The 20,092-nt window shown below is 39.7% G+C and overlaps 1 protein-coding gene across 4 annotated transcripts in view; it reads left to right on the top strand.

The window, feature by feature from the left end:
- The first annotated feature begins 1,070 nt into the window (after positions 1-1,070).
- Positions 1,071-20,092, top strand: part of EFCAB2 (EF-hand calcium binding domain 2) — an 83,123-nt gene continuing 64,101 nt past the window's right edge. For all 4 annotated transcript variants that reach the window (XR_002824028.1, XM_023730908.1, XM_023730907.1 and 1 more), the window contains exon 1: positions 1,071-2,099. Coding sequence is in view for 3 of the 4 variants with exons in the window: in XM_023730908.1 (XP_023586676.1) it covers positions 2,069-2,099 (31 nt within the window). In the remaining variant the exon portion in view is untranslated. The remainder of the gene's footprint in view (positions 2,100-20,092) is intronic.

The raw sequence follows: 20,092 nt of genomic DNA on the forward strand, positions 1-20,092 counted from the left end.
AAAACAAGTAACTAAACAAAGTCATTGCAAATTAACGTGGGAGGCTGTGTAACAGAAGTACAGGGGCCACAGAGGAAGGGGCTGACAAGGAAAGCTTCAAGGAGAAGCTGACCTTCAAGGAGGTCATCCTGCCGACACACCAAAAAAAAAAAAAAAAAAAATCAAACCCGCTGAAGTCTACCAGTAGATTCCAACTCATAGGTAGGGACAAACAATGTGTCTGGGCAGGTCAATGTTGAATCAGGGAGAGAAACGGGAAAGACATTGCAAAAAAGGAAAACTGCAAACAGCATATGAAAAGGCACAGTGATTGAGTAGTGAATCTGAGACCAAAGTTGGGGTTTCCTACATTTACTTCTAAGCTTTTCATTATCTACATGAAAAGGAGTCTTTACAAACAAGTCACTAGCCCACAATGACTCTGAAATTTAAATAATAAATGAATGCTAATGATTAATTTTCCATACCTGGGTGTTAATAATTCACTTACACAACTGTATTCATTTCACACAAATATCTTCCAGTGTGATAAAGTTTGTGACGATGCAATCGTTCATATTCAATTTCAAATAGAATGTTGATCACAGGACCATATGAATATCTCCTACTGAGAAAATTACTTCTTTCAATAAGGAAGAATATAGTCAGTTTGCTTTAGGGTTTAGTGAAAGATCATAGAAACAATTAATAAAAGGAGCATAAAAATCTGTTAATTAAATCGTTAAGTATTAATATTGTGCAATTTCAAGGCCTCTTAAAATTTACATACACGCTTTTACATACATCTCGTCATTTAAATTAGTACATCACACGCACATATCCTTTAAGGTTAGATCTGTTATTCAAAGATCATTAAAAAATATTCCAGTCTAGTGAATTTATCCTTAGAATAAAACATTCAAAAACTGTAATACCATGCTACAGCTGCAAAGTTTCACAAAAGGATTTACAACTTTTCCGTAGTAACTTTATTTCCCACACTAAAATTTATACATACTTATGTGACTCTAACTGTTCTCCCCATACTGTGACAGCACACTTCTCATTTCCACCCGATTCCTCCTGTCCATTCAACCAGCTCCTAACCCTCTCTGCCTTCCCATCTCACCTCCGGACAGAAGCTGCCCGTTTAGTCTCTTGTGTCTACTGGAGCTAAAAGGCACACTCCTCACGAGTATCACTTTATGTCCCACTTCCGTAGTAACTTTAACTGGAAGTCATGCCAAATTTCACTAGGAACATTTAAATGTATCTAAGACTGAAAACAACATGAGCATGTTTTTGTTGCTATGAGAACCTTCTATTTTGTATCAGAAATTGCAGCCTTGACGACGCAATGTTTGCGCTTTTACACGTTTTTCTACAGCTATTCCTCTCCTGTAGTAATAATAGTCTAATGGCTCTGGTTTCCTCTTGCACTCGGCCCAGTTTTCCGTTTTAGCTCTAGTTCTCATAGGCTGTGCGCTGGCCTTTTCTGGGAGGGCGGGGAAGACTGGCCGGGAGAAAACGCGGAGGGCAGCAGCCTGTGAATGGGAAAGGGGAGGAGGCTTGATTGCAGGTTGGCAATCACTCCCTTGGGAGCCGGCCCTTTCACCCAGCTCTCCCGGCTGCGTTTTCAAATCTGCAGTAAAAATTCGAGCAACGCCACGTCGTACAAACAGTAGAGGAGGGGGGAGAGTAGTGTGTCTGAGATGTCCCCAGATGGGTAAGAATTATTTAATACTAAGGGGCTCGGAACCTTAGTATTAAATAATTCCCCGAGGCCTGAGGGATCAGGGCTCAAGCCTTGGCACTGGAGGGCAAAGGCTGAAAGGGCCCGGATGCGTGGCCAGTGGGTCTTGGGCGACTGGAGCGGCCTCTGGTCGCCCGGGCGCTGCAGCTGCACGTGGCGGGAAGTGGGGCAGGGCGCGCGTTCGCAGCACTCCCCCCTCCCGGCACTCTCTCGCCAAGGTCTCCTACCCAGGGGATTCGGAGCGGCCTATCCTCCCAGCGGGGGCTGGAGGGGGGAAAGGGCGCCGCGACCTAGGTTAACGATAGGCATCTCCCAGGCGACGGGCTCCGCAACAAGATGGCGGAGGATAGAGAATGGGAAAGCACAGGTAAGAGCCTCCGAGAGAGCAGCTGACCTCGCTGTTCACCGCGACCCGGGGCTGCACAGGGAAGTTCCTGGTGGGCCTAGTTCGCCCTCCATCTTGAGCCCCTACTCGTAGGGACAGGGGACATTGAGGAAGACAGACCGCCCTCACCTTCTGAGGCTTCCAAAGGCCGACGCGTCGGCCCCGCCTCCCCTCTTTCTTCCCGCTCCCGCCCCCCGCCCCTCCCGTCTCATCCTCCCGCCCTCCCTTCCCCGTCTCTCTCTCTGGGCGGGCCAACCCTCGGTTCAGGCGCGGGTTGCGGCTGAGGCGCCCGCAGGGGAAGGTAGTAATGGCGTCCGTGTTCACGGTCGCTGGGATGCTGCCTCCGACCCTGGCCGGGGGTTCCTTCTGCTGTAAGCGCCAGGCCGGCAGCTGCCCAGGTTGTCAGTACCGCTGGGCGGGGTGGCTGAGGACAGGTTCTGCAATCAGAATCTCGCGGGATCCTCTTCCGCCGCGTCGAAACCCCGCCCGAGCCCTGCCTGGTGGTGGTTTGCGGCGACCATTTTACCTCCTTAGTGAGGACGTGGGAGGAGAGGTCACAGCCCTTCCTTCGGTGCCTCTCCTTGTCGGAAATGCGTGCCCTGCGGCCATTCTTGTGCCCCCTCCCCCCCGGTCATGTGTCTTAAAACGCAAAAAACCTAAAACAATTTTTCTGAAGACTAAGTTGCAAAATCGAGTGGCAACGCGTGGGAAGTCCCGTGCAGTGGCCGGGCTTCGCGCGGTTACGCAGCCGCCGCCTACACTGGCGGGCCTGGATCGAGAGGCTCGCTCATGGTGGGTCAGATGCGCAGGATTGATGTGTTTCATGTTTGGAGAAGCGGAAAACCGATTATCCACGCTTATTTGCAAGACTTAAATTGTTTTCATTGAGCAGTGTGATTTAACATCCAAACCTTGGTCACCACCCTCTCTTAGTTACCCATTTTATTAAGTGTCTAGTAACTGGAAAAGTCACCGCGAAAACAATATTTAAAAAGCCATAAAACCAGTAGAGGTAAACATTTTAGACATGAAAATAATACTCCACCTTTGTTTACTTTCTTGAGCGCTCAAAACACCGTATCAACATACCATTTTTCTCAGCATGAAACAAAGTAAACTCAGGTTAATAACCAATATTTACAAGTGAGAAAACCAGTCCCGAGATGTTTTTAGTCATTGGTCGTGGTGATCACAGAAAATCAGTGGAGAAACTATGAAACTGTCAAAGATCTGTCTTTTGATAACAGTAATACTATATGATCTTTACATGAATCTTAGAAGCCAGAATTATTTTATAAATGTTCCTTATTTTAAGATGTCCTTATAATTGTATGGTGCTGTTTAAAAAGTGTTGAGGTACATTGTAAGAAAAATGATTACTGATATATTTTTTAAATAATTTCAGGTAATGTGAAAGCTTCCCTAGAAACCAGAATGATACAGTTAAATTTTTAAAAATTGTGGTAAGTGTATATTGTGGAAAGAAAAATCTGACAAATACGTCAATTAGAGTTAACAGGTTTTATTGGGAGAGTGAAGGAAATCAAAGACTCAAGGAAGAAATTAGTCCACAGGACGAATGGCTCACACAACCACAGACTAGCTTGTCTAGTCTAGTCTAGCTTGAGACTAGAACTAGATGGTGCTACCACTACCAACAGTTCTCACCAGGATCGCAATAGAAGGTCCTGGTTAGAATGGGAAAAAAAGGAAAATAAAACTCAAAATCATAAAAAAATAAATAAACAGACTTGCTGGACTGATAAAGACTAGAGGAACTCCTGAGACTATCACCTTAAGATATCCTTTTAACCTGAAACTGAAGTCACTCCCAGAGATCACCTTTCAGCCAAATAATAGATTGGCCTATAAAATAATAACACTTGTGAGGAATGTGCGCCTTAAACAGTCAGCCATATAAGAACAAACGGTCAACATTTACGCAAAAGCAAAGATGAGAAGGCAAGGAGGGGCAGGGAGACTGGATGGATGGAAACAGGGCAGGCCAGATGGAAATAATGAGTGCTGACACATTGTGGGGACTCTCAATTCTATTCCATTGGTTTATTTTTATTTATTAGATTCTTTTTAAAAATAGAAAAACTGTTGGGAGATAAACTGTCTAATTAACAAGTTATGGATTTAAATAAAAAGATTTGATTAGGTCAGTGCAGTGCAGTGCAGTGCAGTGAATTAGTATGGCCCTTCTAGCCATAGTCTTTGTAGCTCCCACCAAACCGTTGGGTGAGGACTATGCAAATGAAGTGCTTGTGGCCCACCAAGGAGATTGGGTAGCTTGCTAATAATATAAGGTGCATGGCACCCTTGTGGGGGTCAAACCCTTTAAGTCCAAACTAGAGGTATTTCTGCAACTATAATTCTCTTAAAACCATTGTGAGTCTTCTATGAACGTTATTGTCTGTTAGACAAAAGCCACATACACAAACTTGAGGTAAATCATTATTTACCTTGGGCTTCTGCTGAGACAGATGAGGGATAATACATTTGGCTTCTTTTGAAGCCACCAGGAGCTGTTGTGGTGCACTGGTTAAGTGCTTGGCTACTAACTGAAAGGTAGGCAGTTCGAACCCACCAGCCGCTCTACAGGAGAAAGATATGGCAGTCTGCTCCCGTAAAGATTTACAGCCTTGGAAACTCTATGGGACAGTTCTACTCTGTCCTATAGGGTCACTGTGAGTTGGAATCAACTTGACAGCAACCAGTTTTTTGTTTTTTATTTGTTTTTGTATTGTTTGCTTGAGAGGATCTATGAGATACACCCTTACACTGCTTGTTTATCTGGTGCTCTGAGGCACTGCATTTGACTGTTCTGAGGTCTTAACAAATGATGTTGCAGCCATATACTCTGCTTCATGTTTAGACTATGTTTTCCTAGCAGTGCCTTAAAGTTAAACTCTGCCCAGAAGCCATTTTTTATTTTGCCATCTGAAGAGGCTGGGAATTTTCAAAACTAGCAATTTCTGATTCTTTTTAAATTTAACTTTCCTTCCTTTGGAGCCCTGGTTGCTCACAGTGTTTAGGAGCTCGGCTGCTAACCTAAAGGTTGGCAGTTCGAATCCACCAGCCGCTCCTTGAAAACCCTATGGGGCAGTTCTACTCTGTCCTGTAGGGTCACTATGAGTCGGAATCGACTCGACAACATTTTTTTTTTCTCCTCACTTTCCTTTAAGCTGTAACCCGGAGCCAACAAGACCACACTACTTGGTTCCAAAGCCTCTCCTATATTTTTAGGCATTTGTTATAGCAGCACCTTAATCCCAGTTACTAAAATCTATATTAATTATCTGTTATCATTTTGGGGTAATAAATTATTCCAAAACTTAGTGGTTTAAAACAACACTTATTCTCTCATACAGTTTCTGAGGGTCAATAATCTGAGAGCAGTTTAGCTGCTCAGTATCTCTCAGGAAGTTGTGTTCAAGATGTTGACTTGGGCTGTAGTAATCTGAAGGCTTGACTGGGCTAGAGGATCTGTTTCCAGTTTTAACTCATTTGGCTGTTGGCAGGAGGCCCCAGTTCTTCCCTGGCTGTTGACTGGAGGCCTCAGTTCCTCACTTTATACGCTATGCATTCTCCCATGTCTTTTTGTGTTTAACCCAGTAAATTGAATTAACGGGCTTCTCATTTCAAATCATTGCTCTTCTATTCTCATGTGAAAATTCTCCTTCCTTTGAAACTCGGAATCTTAATCACTTTCTGTCTCCGTTATTTAGTGCTGCTACAACAGAAATACTACAAGTGCGTGGTTTTAACGAACAGAAGTTTATATTCTCTCATAGTTTAGGAAGCTAGAAGTCTGAATTCAGCTCCAGGGGAAGGCTTTCTCTCTCTTTCGGCTCTGAGGGAAGGTCCTTGTCATCAATCTTCCCTTGAGTGGGCCTAGGAGTTTCTCTGCTCCTTTGGACCTGGACATACTCCCTTCCTGGTTATTCATTCTTGGTAGTAAGAGGTCCCTCTCCTCTCTGCTCGCTCCTCTCTTTTATATCTCAGAAGAGATTGACTCTAGATAGAACCTAATCCTGTGGATTGAATCTTACCCCATTAACATAACTACCTCTAATCCTGTCTCATTAACATCATTAAACAAAAAAACAAAAAAACACCAAACCTGTTGCCATTGAGTTGATTCTGACACATAGCGACATTAATACCATAGAGGTGAGGATTTACAACATAGGATAGTCACATCAGATTACAAAATGGTAGACAACCACACAATACTGGGAATCATGGCCTAGCCAAGTTGACACACATTTTTGGGGGATACAATTCAATCCATAACACGTTCTATCCTTCTTTGTTACTGTCATTTGTCAGTCTCCCTCTAGCTCATTTCCTCTTATTGATCAAAGACTTTGGTAGTTTATCAGTTTTATGTCTATCCCAAATTCTCCCATTGTTCTGGATAACTGCGTTGACCAGGTGGACCACCCATCCAACACACTGGTTTTATAGTTCCTTGTTCTGTTTCAACTCTAGTGACCTTCACTTCCATTTCTTTTCAACACCCTATTCTTGTGATCCTGTAAGGCCCTCTGATGTCTTTATTCCTTCATTCTATTGACTGACCCCAATCTCCTAAACTTCCATTGGTGCTCTCCTCCATTACTTCTCAATTACGTGTATAATACCTGGCTGTTGATCTTACCAAGACTATTCATTTCCTTATTCCTTCCCCCCTGCCCCCCCCCCAAACCCTGAGTCTATCAATCAAACAAAACTGATCTGGGCTGTTAAAAGTAAAATTTTTACAATATTAAATTTGTGTATGAGCTCATAAGCTTTATTTTTCAGTCCATGAACCAGGGAATGTCTCTTCTGGAAGTCGGGTAAGAGTTCCTGAGTGCAGTACAAAGCAAAAGAGTTTTATAAAAAGGAAGCTTATACTGGACATGTTTCAGATTGTCTGGTGAGCGTCTTCTTTCCTTATTTGGGATTAAGGGGAAATTTTGAACCAGGTTAAACTCAGCAGGCAAGTCCTGATTGGTTAACTTAGATTTCCATTTCCAGGAGAGTCAACTGATTCACTTGTATTTTAGCTCCTGGGAAGGTTAGGCATTTACAAGAAATAGAAACTTAGGTTTTGGTTTGTTGACATGCGGCTTAGCACAAGCAACTCCCTTTTGGGCCTAGTTTAGTCAGGTTAACAGGACTAACAAAGTAGAAAAGGGATTTGTCAGAAGACAGTAGGAAGCTCACAGAATCAACAGGAAAGCTGGAGAACCAGCTTGGAATATAGGAAAGAACCAAGAAGGCTCAGCAGCATGTATCACAGCTAATGTTATGCTACAAGGACAACCTGGTTAATGTGCCACTGCTGGTACCACTGCCACTGGATCCCTGCTACTAAATTCCTGCTGCTATTTCTTCCGTCATCCTGATAATTTAAAAACTGTCCCTGCATCCTTGTATTACCTCCTTAAGATTCGTGGACAGAAGCATCTGATTGACCGCACCTAGGTCACATGCCTGTTTCCTCACCACCAGCTGGCTGGGGTGGGGTAGGGGATACTCTGTTTGGATTATTTAGTGAAAGGGAGGACACTGTATCCTGTCAATATTATACACAACAGGGATTGTCTCCAAATAGGAAGAGTATTTAGATGTTGGGTACCTCCCCCCACCAAAAAAAAAAGAAAATGATGACTACAAATGTCTAGTTTAGCTTCTCTGCTGGCTGGGCTGCACAATCTGTTTTTTAACTTTCTTTTTTCTAGGTGGGCAGGGTGGTGTCTTCCCTTAAGTCTCCCAATCCAACCTCAACCTTCTTATTCTCAGTAGATGATCTTGCTTTGTAGTACAAAAATGGTAGCCCTAGGACTTTAACTCCCTTAACTTGTTACCTCAACCTTCAAACATACCTTCATCAGCATTCTCCTTTCTTACCTTCCTTTGGTTATTCTAGTGGAACAGCTGTTCCTTCTCTTGTTCAAGGCAGCTTTTTTCATCTGTATTCATAATACATCCACTCTCATCTCCCCAGGACTTTCCTTCAACAATTAGGCCTTATTCTCTTAGTTGAGGTCCCTAGGAGGCACACAGTTTGGTTTCGACTACTAACCTAAAGGTTGACAGTTTGAACTCACCCAGTGGCGCCATGGAAGAAAGCGCTGGCTCTCTACTACTTCTGTAAAGATTACAGCCAAGAAAACTCTATGGAGCAGTTCTACTCTGTATCACATAGCATCACTGTGATTCAGAATCAACTTGATAGCAATAGGTTTTTTTTAGGGAGGGCCTCCTTAATTAAGATTATTTATTAATACTGCCTTTATGCCAGACACTGCTAGATGCAGGAGATGTAAAGATGAATGTGATATGCTTTTGAAAAGCTTAGTTATTAGTGGCAAAAAGATACATACAAGTGATTTTTTTAATAATTTATTTTGTTGAGAATATACACAGCAGAACATACACCAATTCAACAATTTCTACAAGTACAATTCAGTGACATTGGTTACATTCTTCACATTGTGCAACCATTCTCACCTTTTCCTAAATGTCCCCCCCCCCATTAACATAAACTCACTGCCCTCTCAGTTTCTTATCTAATCTTTTGAGTTGCTGTTGTCAGAACTATATAGATAGTTCCTAAAAGAGCACAATGCTTAAGGCAGACATTCTTTTTTTTTTTTTAAATTGTGCTTTAGGTGAAAGTTTACAGAGCAAATTAGTTCCTCATTAAACAATTAATACACACATTGTTTTGTGACATTGGTTGCCAGCCCCCGTGATGTGTCAACACTCTTCCCTTTACCCCAAGTTCCCTGTTTTCATTCGTCCAGTTTTCCTGTCCTTCCCTGCCTTCTTGTCTTTGCTTTTAGGCTGGTGTGCCCATTTAGTCTCGTATACATGATTGAGCTACTAAGCATGTTCTTCGTGTGTTATTGTTTGCCCTATAGACCTGTCTAATCTTTGGCTGAAGTGACTTCAGTACTGAGTTAAAAGGGTGTCTGGGGGCCATACTCTTAGAGTTTCTCCAGTCTCTGTCAGACCAGCAAGTCTGGTCTTTTTTTGTGAATTTGCATTTTGTTCTACATTTTTCTCCTGCTCTATCTGAGAGCCTCTGTTGTGATCACTGTCAGAGCAGTTGGTGGTGGTAGCTGGGCACCATCTAGTGTTCTGGGCTCAGTCTGGCAGAGGTTGTGGTAGTTGTGGTCCATTAGTTCTTTGGACTAATCTTTTCCTTGTGTCTTTGGTTTTCTTCATTCTTCTTTGCTGCAGCAGAGATGAGACCAGTAGATGTATCTTAGATGGCCGCTTACAGGCTTTTAAGTCAAGGCAGACATTCTTTACTAGTTAAGCTAAACTATTATTTGGTTTTAAGGAGACTTCAGTGGATATTTTTGGTTTAAAATTTAATGATTAAAGATTATCTCAGGCAATTGTTTCAGGGGTTCATCCAACCTCCATGGCTCCAGAAAGTCTGAAGTCTATGAGAATTTGAAATTCTGTTCTGCATTTTCCTCCTTTTGATCAGCATTTTTTCTATAGACTCTTTGACCAAAATGTTCAGTAATGGTAGCTGAGTACCACCCAGCTCTTCTGGTTTCACGGTAAAGAATTAGCCCCATGTTCCATTTCTTCCTCCTATCCTGACTCTCCTTCTTCTGTTGCTCCAGGCAAATAGAGACCAATTGTTGTACCCTGGATGACTGCTTACAAGCTTTTAAGACCCCAGGCACTATGCAGTGAACTAGGAGATAGAACAAAAGTACTCAACATGATATTAGGCAAAATAACTGGGATGTCCCATGAAACCATGACCCTAAACCTTCAAACTAAGGAACCGAATCCCATGAGGTGTTTGGTTGTACATAAGCAGCTTCAGCAGCTGCTCTTTTTGTTGTTGTTGTTGTTAAAATATATCTATCACACAACTTTTGCGAATTCGACCTTTTTACAGGTATACAGCTTATTGACAGCAGTTCCATCAGATACAAATGATTGATTGCAGTGTGATAATTTAATTGCAATTGTTATTTGTGTAATTTGTTTAATATCTGATTCTCAGAACATCAGCACGTGTCTGTTTTGTTAGTCATTGTGTCTTTGGTGCCTAATATATAGTAGCTGCTCTATAAATATTATTGAATGAATGAAGAGAGGTAAGCTCAGGGGACCTTTGGATCACAGAGAAGAGATGCTTGGCCCAGCCTAGAAAATGAAGGAAGAAAGACTGGGATGGGGAAGGGGGTGGGATGAGTGTGAAGGCTTGATGGGAGAGATGGCAGGAGCAGGATCTTAAAGGCTTAGAAGTCTGCCAGGACCAAAAAAGAAGGAAGTACCAGGCACAGAGAGGAGCATGAACAAAGGTAGGGAATGGGGGGTAGGTGGAGGTGGTTTGAGCAGTTAGGTGTTAAATTGTTATTAATAATTAACATCTATTAGGTTTTGCATACATACTTAGAATATGTTTATATAAATATGCTTAAGTATTTTACATGATATTATCTAATTTAATACCTACAATGTTCTGTGAGTGAGATATTACCATTTTAGAAAAGAAAAAACTCTGAAACCCTTAGACTAAGTAACTTGCTTAAGGCCATTTAGCCTGTAGAACAGGGATTTGTTTGGGGTCTTTCTGGCTGCAAAGCCATGTTATACTAATGTAGTAGTTCCTAAACTTGACTGCTCATCAGAATCCCTTGATCCCAGTTCCTGGCCCAACCCAGGACCTACTGAACCAGAATTTCCAGGTGCAGAGCTCATAGATACATGTTTATTACAAGATCTTGGATGATGACCATACAACTGGCCTGGTACTGCTTTCCTCAGCCTTAGAAATCACTACATATGGTGTCAACAGCAAGGCTGGAATAGACGAATAGATAGTAGAGGCTTTGTAAGTATTGCTAAGAGTCTTAGACTCTGTCAGTAATGGGGAGTTTCTAAATTATTTTAAGCTGGGAAGTGATGTAGTCAGATAGGTATTTTATGTAAGTCACTTTGGCAACAACGTGGAAGATAAAGTGAAGTTACAATATTGCAGGCAATAAGAAATTGTATCTTCACATTTCCGTGATCGATTTTTTCGTTTTTGCACACAAGCATTCTCAAATCTCCTAAATATTTTCTCTCGGTCCTGTCATCCTTTCAGGAGTGTGAATTTCATCTTTTTGCTAGCTAAATTCTTGAAAGAAACAACCATACTTAATGCCACGTTTCAATCAGTTCAAGAAATATTTATGTCTCCTTTTCTTCATTGGAAACCCTGGTGGTGTAGTGGTTAAGAGCTACAGCTGCTAACCAAAAGGTCGGCAATTCAGATCCCTCAGGCACTCCTTGGACACCCGATGGGGCAGTTCTACTCCGTCCTATAGGGTCTCTATGAGTCGGAATCGACTCAACGGCAATGGGTTTGTTTGTGTGTTTTCGTTATTGCCTCCTTCTTACACAGCTTCCACCCCCATTACCCTATGTCTTTTCCAAGGTCATCTTTCATTCAGTAAATATTAATTGAATGTTATTTACAAGGATGGTTCTTTCTCAGATTAAAAAAAAATATTGTGATAAATATATATAACAGATCATTTGCCATTTTAGCCATTTTTAAGTGTACAATTCAGTGACATTAATTGCTTGCTTTCATAGTATTATGCAACCATCATCACTATCCATTTCCAAATGTTTTTCATCACCTTACACAGAAACTCAGTACCTCTTAAGCAGGAACTCCTCATTCCCCTCCACCCTGCCCCTGGTAACCACTAATAAGCTTTTGTCTCTATTGATTTTCCTATTCTAGATATTTTGTAAACACAGGATCATACAATATTTGTCCTTTGGCGTCTGATGTATTTCACTCAGTATAATGTTTTCAGGGTTCATCCATATGAGAGCATGTATCAGAATTTCATTTCTTTTTATGGCTGAATAATTTTCCATCGTATGTGTATACCACATTTTGTTTACCCAATCATCTGTTGATGGACACTTGGGTTGTTTCAACCTTCTGGCTGTTGTGAATAATGCGTTGACAAACATTGTACAAATACCTTTTTGAGTCCTTGCTTTCAAGTCTTTTGGGCATATACCTAGGAGTGGAATTGCTGGACTATATGGTGATTCTATGTTTAACTTTTTGAGGAACTGCCAAACTGTTATCCACAGTGCCTGCACCTTTTACATTCCCACCAGCAGTGGATAACAGTTCCAATTTCTCCACATCCTCAACACTTTACCAAAAACATCCTTTTTTCTTGTACACTTCTTAGTGATATCATTTACCTTGGTCAAACCGTGTGCACTTCACCCACATCTGATGCTACTTTTTCTATCATCAGAAATAACGGTGAGGAGCCCTGGTGGTGCAGTGGTTAAGAGCTCAGCTGCTAACCAAAAAGGTCGGCATTTCGAATCCACCACCCGCTCTTTGGAAACCCTACAGGGCAGTTCTACTCTGTCCTATAGGGTCACTATGAGTCAGAATTGACTGGACGGCAACGAGTTTGGTTTACTATCTTGAGAGTGCTTCCCCTTCTTCCCACTCCTCACCCATACATGGTAACCACCAATGAGCGTTGGTCTCTCTCTCTTTGTCTATATATATATGTGTGTATATATATATATATATTTTTGTCTTATAAAAGTGAGACCATACAGTATTTGTCCGCTTGTGATTGACTTATTTCAATCAGTAATAATGTCCTCCAGATTCATCTATGTTAGAAGATATTTCGGGGACTCATCATTATTCTTTCCGGCTGCATAGTACACCATTGTATGTATATACTACATTTTGTTTATTCATTCATCCATTGATGAGGGCTTAGGTTGTTTCCATCTTTTTGCTGTTGTGATGAATAATGCTGCAATGAACGTGGGTGTGCATATGTCTGTTTGCGTCCCTTTTATTAGATCTCTAGGGTGTCCCTAGAGATCTAGTAAAAGAGACATGAGCAGACACATACACATCTATGGTGCTGGGAGAGGTAGAATGGAATCAATGGCAGTAGGTTTGGTTTTTGGTTTTTAGGGTATCTACCTAGGAGTAGTATTGCTGGATCACCAGGTATTTCTATTTCTAGCTTTTTGAGGAAGCACTATACCGTTTTCCATAGTGGTTGTGCCATTTTACAATCCCACCAGCAGTAGGTAAGTGTTCCAATCTCCACACATCTTCACCAGCATTTGTTGTTTTCTGTTTTTTTAATCAGTGCCATTTTTGCAGGGGTGAGATGGTATCTCATTGTAGTTTTGATTTACATCTCTCTAATGGCTAATTATCGCGAGCATCTTTTCATGTTTGTTGGCCGCTTAAATGTCTTCTTTGGTGAAGTGTCTGTTCATGTCATTGTGGTTTTGATTTGCATTTCTCTAATAGCTAATGACTTTGAGCATCTTTTCATGTGCTTATTGGCCATTTGTATATCTTCTTTGGAGAAAAGTCTATTCAAGCCTTTTGCCCATTTTTCAATTGGGTTATCTTTTTGCTGTTGCGTTGTAGGAGTTCTTTATATATTCTGTATATCAAACCCTTACCAGATATATGATTCCCAGATATGTTCTCCCATTCTGTAGGTTGTGTCTTCACTTTCTTGTTCAAATCTTTTGATGCACAACAGTTTTTAATTGTGACAAAATCCAATTTTTCTAGTTTGTCTTTTGTTGCTTATACTTCTTAGTGTCATATCTAAGAATCCACTGTCAGTTACTAGATCTTGAAGCTTTACCCTATGTTTCTTCTAAGAGTTTTATGTTTTAGTTCTTATGTTGATCCATTTTGAGTTAATTTTTATGTATGGTATAAGACATGCATTCTTAGATTTTGATATAAAATAAAAATACCTGGGATCTAAGGATGGGATATAAAGGAATAGAAAATTGGAGTCATGGAGCAATCAGTCAACAAAATATTGTTAGTGGATGTTTGGATTGAATTGTGTCCCCCAAAAAGATATGTTGAAGTTCTAACCCCCAGTACTTATGAACATGACCTTGTTTGGGAATACGGTCTTTGAAGATGTTATCAGTTAACATGAGATCAAACAGGATAGAATGGTCGCTGATCCAGTCTAAGTGGTGTCCTTATAAAAGAGAAGAGACACACAGAGACGGTCAGAGGAAAGACATCCATGTGGGGATGTATCTGCATACCAAGCAACGCCTGGGATTACCAGAAGCCTGGAGAGACAAGAAAGGATCTTTCCCTACAGCCTTCAGAGAGAGCATGGCCCTGCTAACACCCTGAATTTGGACTACTAGTCTTTAGAACTGTGAGAGAATAAATTTACATTCTTATAAGCCACTCTGTTTGTTGTATTTTGTTACCACAGCTCTGGGAAACTAATACAATGGATTTGCCTGTTTTAGGACTGGTGGTTTGAGCAGCTGGCCCACAGACAATTCAAAAAAACCCTCCATCTGAAAGTAAATGAAGGATCTGATGGAAAATTAGTTTGATTTTTGGATAGATTTAGTTTGAGGAAATGAGATATGTAGTAGAAAAATAGGACTGGCCTTGAGTGAGAAAGCGTTTAAAGCTAAACAAATTGGGTAAGTCTATAACATGAAGTTAAAATATTAAGACTTTGAGAGTAGATGGTTAATGCATTAAATTCATAAAATGTTTTTGTAATAATTTATATATTTGTAGTTGTTTATATCTTGAAAATAAATTCTACTAAGGGAATGATTAGTATATCATGGGGAATTTAGTTTATCATGACATATTAGAATTTAAAATTATGCAAGGATTCAAGCTGACTTTTGGATTTGATTATTGTCATATAAGAATCTCCCAGATGGTTTTATTTTACTAGAATAAAAAAGTGCTAACTCTCTTTTATATATTTTATGTATCCCCCTCCCTCCATTTTCTGTGTTTTTTATTCAAGCTGTATGCCCCCCATTTTATCTTTCTTTTCACTTTTTTTTTTTTTTAATTGCTTTATTACTCTCTAATTCGTTTCTCTAAGTTGCCTCTATAAAGAATGAAGATCAACCTAATTCTGTTCTTTAAAATTTTGGGTCAGGTTTCTACTGTTTTTGTTGTTATTATGTAATGTTTCCTGAAGCTGGATAAGCAGAAACATAAGACTTATAAACCACCATGTCTGGTTAGAATTCCTACTTTAGTATAATTGCATGACCTATATATTTTAAGATCCTATGGTGGGAACATATTAAAAATATGCTGTAAAACTGGAGCAAGTATCTTTAGTAGGAAACAAAAAAGTAGGACCCCTGAGTCTTGTTTCATTGTGTGCCATATACATAATGTAAAATTAGGTAATTGGTTTGTGCCTTGCTTTTACTACTATGCATAAATATTATTAAACTTGTAAATATAAACATTTTGAAGATTCAAAGCTTATTATTACCAAGAATTGCAGATATATCAATCTGAAATACCAACTGTATCATATGGTATTATTTATTTATAATCTTAGTGATTTTAGAAAAGCAATAAGAGAAGCAGTATAATGTGGGTAAAATAAATATTATCTTTAAATCCATATAGATTTGGGCCTGAATCTTCAATTTGCTATTTATTAGATATTTGTCCTCAAGTCATTTGTTTAACTTTCTGAGCCTTAATAACCTGACCTGTTAGATAAGGATATCAGTGCCTAATCCTGATGAGTTTTGTGAGAAGTAATCATAGCAGCTAACATCTAATGAGCACCCCTGTGTGCCAAAGTCTCTATATACATTGTTCCCTTTAATTCTCACAGCAGCCCTTTAAGACAGCTGTTATTACTACCCCCACTTTATACCTGGGGAAACCGAGTCTTAGTGAGGTTGGTAATTTGTTGAGGCTAGTAAGTGCTTGGGGGATTAAAATCAGTTTTATCTGACTCCAGTATACTAGTTTTAAAACGGAATCATTGTATAAAACACCTAATCTTGTATCTAGTATATGTTACATATGTATTTATTTATTCAAACCTATTCCCTTCATCTTTCCTAGAAATGAACCTAATGTGCCCTTTCTCACATTTTAAGATATAAAGTAAAGGCAATCCCCAAAGTTACAAATTCTCAATATAGGATTATAATGATAGTTTATGTTTTTAAATGCTTTCAGTGTGCCAGGCACTTTACGTATATTATTTAATGCCCACAGCGACCCTATGAGATAAGTAACTATAGTTAGCTTCATTTTACAGACGGGATACCAGGGCACAAAGAGGTTAAGTAATTTGCCCAAGGGCACATATGATCCCAATTGTTAAATGGGGATCTGAACTCAAACAGTGAGTCCAGAGCATATGGACTATATTATTTATAAATGTCTTGAAGAGCACAGTGCCTGGCATATAATGGGTGCTCAATAAATATTTGTTAATTTTGTGAGTAAATGAATGATTGAAACAAACATGGCCTCTCCTTTACTCTGCTCACTCCGTCTCCAGATAGCAACTAACTTATTCTGGTAACACCATCTGAAATTATTTGAGCTACTGTTTCTTCCCTACCACCTTCTTCATTCTTTCGGCTCAAGAATTATGTAATTGCTGTGTTTATTTATGTTCTCACATGTGGCTAGATAGGTTGGTGTGTGTCTGTAGTTACCGGTGCTTGGGAGAATGAAGCTAGAAGCTTGCCTGAGCTATAACGGGCAGTGTTTATTGGGTGTATGCATTAACTTTAACATCTATGTAGTTTCTTAATTCATTTTCTCATTATTTAATCATTCATATAACAAATTTTATTGAACACTAAATACTGCTATGTAGTTGGCTTTGTGCTAGGGCCTGGGGATAGAGAGTGATGAGAACAGATAAGGCCTCTGACTTTACTGATCTTACAGTCTAATGGAGGAGACAGTCAAGCAATTACAGTCTTATGGGGAAGCATAGGCTGCAGTGAGCATGCATTTATCATTTCTTCTCTGGATCATTGTATCAGTCTCCTAATGGTCCCTTTGTCTTCAGCCTTGCTGTCCTCCAAATGAGTTAACCTCATAGTAGCAAGAGTGATCTTCCTTGATTATAAATCTCGCCAGATACCCCTTACTTTATAAATCATCAATTGCTATCTATTGCCCTTACAATAAAATCCAAACTCCTTTAATGTGTCTTACAAAAAAAAATATACCCTTAATGATCTGGAGCCTGTCCCACCTTGCAGTCTCTTTTTTAGCTACATCTCACATAGATGTATAGGAGCGAACGCTTGAATTTTTCCTCATGCTTTTTAGTTTCTTTTCTGAAACTGCAGTGTAGTACAATTTGGCTTTATATTATTTTGAACTATTTCTTAAGGAAATGAAAAAAATTGACCAAGTTGACACTGGATGTCATTTTAAAAAGCACACCTAAGAATTAGTATCTAATAAACACCCATAAGAATGTACAAGGAATGGAGGATATGCAATAAATGAAAAATGTTCCTGCTTGTTAACAATCTTAAAAAATGCTGATAAAATTTGTAATTTATCAATATAAGTAAACCTTCAGTCTATGAGTGGTTGTTGTTAACTGCCACTGAGTTGATTCTGACTCATGGTGACCCCATGCGTGCAGAGTAGAACTGCTCCATACGGTTTTCAAGGCTGTGACCTTTCAGAAGCAGATCACCAGACCTGTCTTCAGGCTCTTCTGGAGGGGTTCAAACTGCCAGTCTTTTGGCTAGTAGTTGAGCACTTAACCATTTACACCACCCAGGGACTCCTTTGGCCAGTACACAATATATTTAAAAACATACAGGACAGTCTGAAATGAGGCATATACTGCAGTGGGTGACTGGGTGGCACAAGAGTTTTGCACTCAGCTACTAACCGAAAGGTTGGCAGTTTGAACCCACCCAAGAGTGCCATGGAAGAAAGGCCTGGCAATCTGCTTCTGTAAAGCTTACAGTGAAGAAAACTCTATAGAACACAATTCTACTCTGTAACACATGAGGTCACCATGAATTGGAATCAACTCAATGGCAATGGGTATGGATTTTTTATTTTGTTTGGTTTTCTGTTATAAAAATGTGCTTGTAACTAGTATTTCTGGTATCCTCTCACCACCTGACCAAATCAGTAAAAGTGCTTATTTCCACATATTTTTCCTTAAATGGACACTCTATAAAAAGTAACATTTTCTAGAACACCTGCTGAACATACCATTTCTTTCTTTCTTTTTAATTGTGCTTTAAATAAAGTTTATAGCTCGATTTAGTTTCTCATACAAAAATTTATACGCACATTGTTATGTGCCCCTAGTTGCTATCCCTATAATGTGACAGCACACTCCCCCTTTTCTCCCTGAATTCCCTGTGTCCACTCAACCAGCTCTTATCACTTTCTGCCTTCTCATCTTGCCTCTGGACAGGAGCTGCCCATTTAGTCTCATCTGTCTGATTGAACTAAGAAGCACACTCTTCACGAGTCTTTGTCTAAAGAGTTGGCTTCGGGAATGGTTTTAGTTCTGGGTTAACAGAGGCTGGGGGCCATATCTTCTGCAGTTCCTGCAGTCTCAGTCAGACCGTTAAGTCTCGTCTTTTTGCTAGAATTTGAGTTCTACACCCCACTTTTCTCCTTTTCCATCAGGGATTGAACATACCATTTCTGAGAAATTAAAAATATAATTGCTGCTATTTTTCCTAAAGCTTGGCTGACTCATAGCGATCCTATAGGAGGGAGTACAACGGCCCCATAGGGTTTCCAAAGAGCAGCTGGTGGATTTGAACTGCCGATCTTTTGGTTAGCAGCCTGAGCTCTTAACCACTGTCCCACGAGGGATCCCACATATTACCTAGGAGAGTATAAATTGATACTTCTTTCTGGAAAGCGGTTTGCAGTATATGTCAAGAGCCTTAACACTTACATATGTATGGATTCAGTAATTTCATTTCTAGGAATCCATTCAAAGAAATCATGCAAAAATGGAAAAAGCTTTATTTACAAAAATGTCAATGGAATATTATTCAGACATTAAAATTATGTTTATGTCATAATATTAAATGCTAAAGAGTAGAAAAATGTTATGTGCAGTTTTTTCTAGCTATCTTGAGAAAGGGAAGAAACAATGTTAAGAGTAACTATCTTAGGATGGTAAGATTATGATTTTTTATTCTTTTTTTTCTTCACTATTTCTCAGATCTGTTACAAAGAATGGTTATTACTTTTAAAATGAAAAAAAATACACTATATATATTTTTAATGTCCATGAATTTATCTGTAAAAGTACAGATTCTGATAGGAATTTATGCATTTCTCCTTCCTTCTACTTCACCATTCCCCCAAGGTTTCACTGACCATTCTAATTCTTGGCCATATTGGTATTTTGCAGTTAAATGTCCGCAAAGACGTTATTACCACCTTTTGTAGTAATAATTACTGATACTAAGTTGACACTTAGTATGCAGTATTCTAAATGCTTTACATTCATTAACATGTTTAATCCTCACAATAATCTATGAGGTGTATTCTGTTAATATGTACACCCTACAGATGAGGCAGCTGAAGAACAGAGATCAGAAGTAATTTGCTAAAGTTCACACATCTATGTAGTAGCAGAGCTGGAACCTGAACGCAAGCAATCTGTTTCCGGAGGCTGTACTCTTAACTGCTGCATTTTATTGCCTCTCATTGTTATACTGCCTGAATGGTTTCCTTGGTGATTTCTTACTGAACAGATAATTTTCTGTCTTTTTTTTTTTTTTTTTTAAGAGAGACCAAAGTTTATTAGTGGTTACTAGGGGCAGGAGGGAAAGGGAAAAGGGGGGTTAATGGTGATGGAAAAATTGCATTGATTAAGGGTAGGGTTGCAGAGCTGATTATTGCAAATACTGTCAATAAGTTGTACACGTGTAAAAAGTTGAACTGGCAAAAATTGTGTGATAGATATATTTACAACAACGACCAAAAAAGAAAAGAGTTGCTGCTGAGGCTGCTTGTGTACAATCAAACACCTCATGGGATTTGGTTCCTTGGTTTGGAGGTTTGGGGTGGTGGTTTTATGGAACATCCCAGTTAACTGGCCTAGTAACATGTTTAGTGCTTCTTGAACAGA

This window comes from Trichechus manatus, unplaced genomic scaffold (genome assembly GCF_000243295.1).
Source record: "Trichechus manatus latirostris isolate Lorelei unplaced genomic scaffold, TriManLat1.0 scaffold00039, whole genome shotgun sequence".
Classification (NCBI taxonomy): Eukaryota; Metazoa; Chordata; class Mammalia; order Sirenia; family Trichechidae; genus Trichechus; species Trichechus manatus.